Source organism: Coffea eugenioides, chromosome 2 (assembly GCF_003713205.1).
Source record: "Coffea eugenioides isolate CCC68of chromosome 2, Ceug_1.0, whole genome shotgun sequence".
In the NCBI taxonomy this organism is placed as follows: Eukaryota; Viridiplantae; Streptophyta; class Magnoliopsida; order Gentianales; family Rubiaceae; genus Coffea; species Coffea eugenioides.
Window position 1 is genome coordinate 13,393,906 of NC_040036.1, and position 3,875 is coordinate 13,397,780.

Sequence of the window (3,875 nt, forward strand, 5' to 3'; positions counted from 1 at the left end):
CGCAGCACGTAACAACTGTTTAACACTCGAAGCTTTAGAATTTGTCACACATTTTTGATGGAGAGGAAAGACAAATTAAAGCTTATACATTGATTCATTGAACATAATATGCATAGCAAAAGAGACTCTGGTGTCTCTTATTAATGGGTTGACCCCCCGGTGTCTGAAAAAGTTGATCTAGCCGTAAATGCTAATAATATGCTACGATCTTGCATGTTTCTTCCTAGAAGTATACTTCCTATAATGCTAATAACACACCTTAATATGTCATAAATGTCTATCCTTAGATATGTAGACCCTTTTAAGGTGACATATGTTTTCACTTTGTACACTTCATTGGTACTCTCTTATCACCCCTCCCACTCTCTCTCCCCCCCCCCCCAAAAAAAAAAGAATTTAACTGGTGCTCTAAGTATGCTCTAAACAGTTACTTGGAAATGCTATGCCTCGTATCCATTTCTTTCTTCCTTCTTTCATTTGTTTCCTTTTGCCTTTGAAATAACTTGAGAACCTTCAAACTCCGGACTTGATTCAATTCACCAATGCAGAGTGATGTATGTACGTAAGACAAAAAGATAATTGAAAAGATAAAAATTGTGTTGGTGATGCAAACAAATAATTTTGACCAAATAATGAATATCCAAAAGCACTCATGAGATTAGTTGTTATGTGTCTAATAATGATAGTGTATACAATGTTAATATATATAATATTAATTCTTATCTAAAAAATCCAATTTATTGACTCACTTATAATTGTGTGACTTATCTTATAAATTACTCATTGGATTGTCTTATATCTTATAATTGTATTGACTCGTTGGATTGTAAATTATTTGAGATAATTTTGTGAAAAAGTACTGTAGCACTTTTTTGATGTGATGTATGTAAGATAAAAAAATGATTAGAAAATGTGTTGATGATGCAAGTAAATTAACATGTTTAAATAAAATGTAAATAAAGTGAAATAGAAGATAATTCAAAGGCACTCAATACTACTAGCATACAGTACTATGCTAACGTACCTAGAAGTCGCATTCTAGTTTAAAAGACAAAAAAATTTGTCCAAGTATTTTTCATTTACTTACTAGTACTGTCTCTGGACAAGTGACATAATGCTGTATGATGCATCAAATCGGACGGTGGAGACATGGGAAGACGGCCCTGTCCTTAAAATTACACAATCCCTCTCTCAGCAGTTTATTTAAGGAGAGGTCGTGCCGTCCAGCCGACGATTACGGGTGACTCCGTGGGTCCCTCCACTTTTTACAACTTCCCAGCAGCTCTCCTCCTCCTTACTTCATAACGGCCCCTCCCCCCACCCCTTTCCTCCACTTCAACACACAATCCCATTGCTCTCAGCTCCAGCTAGCTAGAGAGCGCCCCACCCAATCTTCCCTCTCAGAAGGCCCCCAAAAAAAAAAAAAAATCCCCATGGCTTCTCCTCGTGAAGGCCACTACAGAGGCGTACGAAAGCGTCCTTGGGGTCGCTACGCTGCTGAAATACGCGATCCATGGAAGAAAACCCGGGTTTGGCTGGGCACCTTTGACACCCCGGAAGAAGCTGCTTTAGCTTACGATGGTGCTGCTAGGTCCCTCAGAGGTGCTAAAGCCAAAACCAACTTTCCGGCGCCGCCTTCCGCCGCAACTGGGCTTTCGTTGGACTTGAACTTGCCCTCTGATAACCGGTGGGTTTCGCCTTCTGGTAGGCTCATGATCGGGGAGTTTCTGCAGACTGGAGTGCTTAACGATGTCGGTTTCAGGTCCGCTGTTGACTCTCAGGTAGCCAATGAGCAACACGTGGCGGCCTCCGGCGAGCTTCCGGCTAGGGAAATCGAAGGGCCCGGGAATTTTTTTGGGATTGTGAGACGTGGGTTGCCCATAGATTTGAACGAGCCCCCGCCTTTGTGGATGTGAAGAATGTGGATGGAGGTGTGGCATTTTCTCCACGACTTCGTTTTAGCTCCTGTAATACTACTGCTTTGAACATTTCGGGATAGAGTTCTTATTTTCGAGATGAGAGCCGGGAAAAAAAAAGGGTTAACTTGAGAGATGTTGTTATCTTTATGGCTGTAAATATTTATTTCCTAATCATCCTCTATTACTTACTGAGTATTGACCCGATGAGATCTTTCTCCACTCTTGCATTAGAATGTTTTCGTGTGGATTTCTTGTTTCTCTTCTATCTTGTTTTGTTTATTTTTGGATACTTCGGCTCCCGGCGCCACCAACCTCCTCTCGGCCGGGGGCGGATATGTATATGTATATATAAACACCTGCATGCAGAGATCATGCAAGTTGTCTCACCGTGAGCTAAAGAACACCATTCTTTCTTCTCTACTACTAGTTGATAATAAGTTAATTGTCTTATAATTGTTTTTTTTTTTTCTCTTCTGGTTGCAAGTTTAGTATATGGACCACGCGCGAGAAAAGCTAGTTAGCGGAAAGGACGATGAATAATGGGATGTAGAGAATATTTGGAGCACGAACTGTAAAAAGAGGAAATTACTGCAACTGCAAAAAACGAGAGCCAAACGTGTGAGAGAGCATATAATGCAAGTGCTGCCCTTCCCCTTTTTCAGCAAATATGGTACAAGGTTTCCCTTGGTCCTATTTACTTTTTCAGCTCAAATTTTGCAAGAAAATAGGAAGGACTCCTCCATATTGATGGTGGTAGATTTCTTTGGACAGATGAGTAGTAGTACTGTAGTAGTGGTAGATTCACTTTTCCAATTTCTTTTCAAGCTCGTACGACTTGCTGCTTATCTTGTTCTGGCCTTTCCAGTCAACGTACAAAAATTATTCATCATTATTCTCAACTTGGATGGAGGGACTGTTTATGGATTTTGCAAGACTTCTCAGAAATGGTTCATTTCACCTTGCAAGACTTTACTCAGAAATGGTTCATTTCACAAATAATCTCTGGTTTCAAATGTTCATTTTCTTGGGAATGAATTTACAGTTTGATCGGACGAGGGCAGAGTTGGGTTGGGAGGTTAAAATGAAATGAGGGATTGTAACCTTTTCAACCTTTTTCCATGTCAATGTGTGCTGTTCAGGCTCGAGTGAAACTTCTTAATTACCAGCGCGTGACTCTATTCTGCAGTACATGTGTTTTATATTTTATTCATTTATTTATTATATTATAAACTAATGAATGCCACTAGGGTACACTCCTGAAAATAAGAAATATTTTAAAATTTAGGGGACCGGGAGATTGTCCACCGAAATTTTGTTGTAATTGGATAGAGTTATGGTATAATAGCCGTCACAGATTATTATGGATTTAGCCCACGTATGCCGCCATGATTCCCCAGTTTCCAACGTAGGGCTACCTCTCTCACTTCACAATTTTTCCTTAAGAAATGTTTCGAGCTCAAGCCTCAATGGCGGCATGGCTAATAAAAGAATCTTTAACACCGGCGGACAGCTATTGAGCTAAAGCCTAAAGCTACAGAAGCATCGAATTTTCGTTTGAATTGACATTTTTTTGAATTTTATATATCTAAAAAATTATACTGTAATGATTTGATGTACTTGAGATCAAAAAATATTTAAAACATTATGATCACGGAAAACGTAAATATTTTTATTTAAGGTTGTGTTTGGATTGCATTTTTTGTCATTTTTCATGGAAAAATTACTGTAGCGATTTGATATATGTGAGAAAAAAAGGTGATAGGAAAATGTGATCACGGAAAACGATAATATTTTCCGACGGAAACAAGCAATCCAGCTGCATGAAATCTCCAATTCAAGCGTAAAATACTTTCTTGGTCTAGGAAAATTGCTTTTCTAACTTTTATTTGTGTAGCATGACGTTGTCGAACCCCCACTATCTAAATATTAGATGGTGAAGAACGTAAACACGCTAAC

General features: G+C 39.0%; 1 protein-coding gene across 1 annotated transcript; it reads left to right on the forward strand.

Annotated features, from left to right (window-relative positions):
* Positions 1–1,329: 1,329 nt before the first annotated feature.
* LOC113763052 (ethylene-responsive transcription factor 12) lies at positions 1,330–2,312 on the forward strand. The gene has a single exon (XM_027306736.1). It carries the CDS (start codon positions 1,434–1,436, stop codon positions 1,914–1,916), a length of 483 nt encoding a protein of 160 aa, XP_027162537.1. The 5' UTR covers positions 1,330–1,433; the 3' UTR covers positions 1,917–2,312.
* The last annotated feature ends 1,563 nt before the right edge of the window (positions 2,313–3,875 follow it).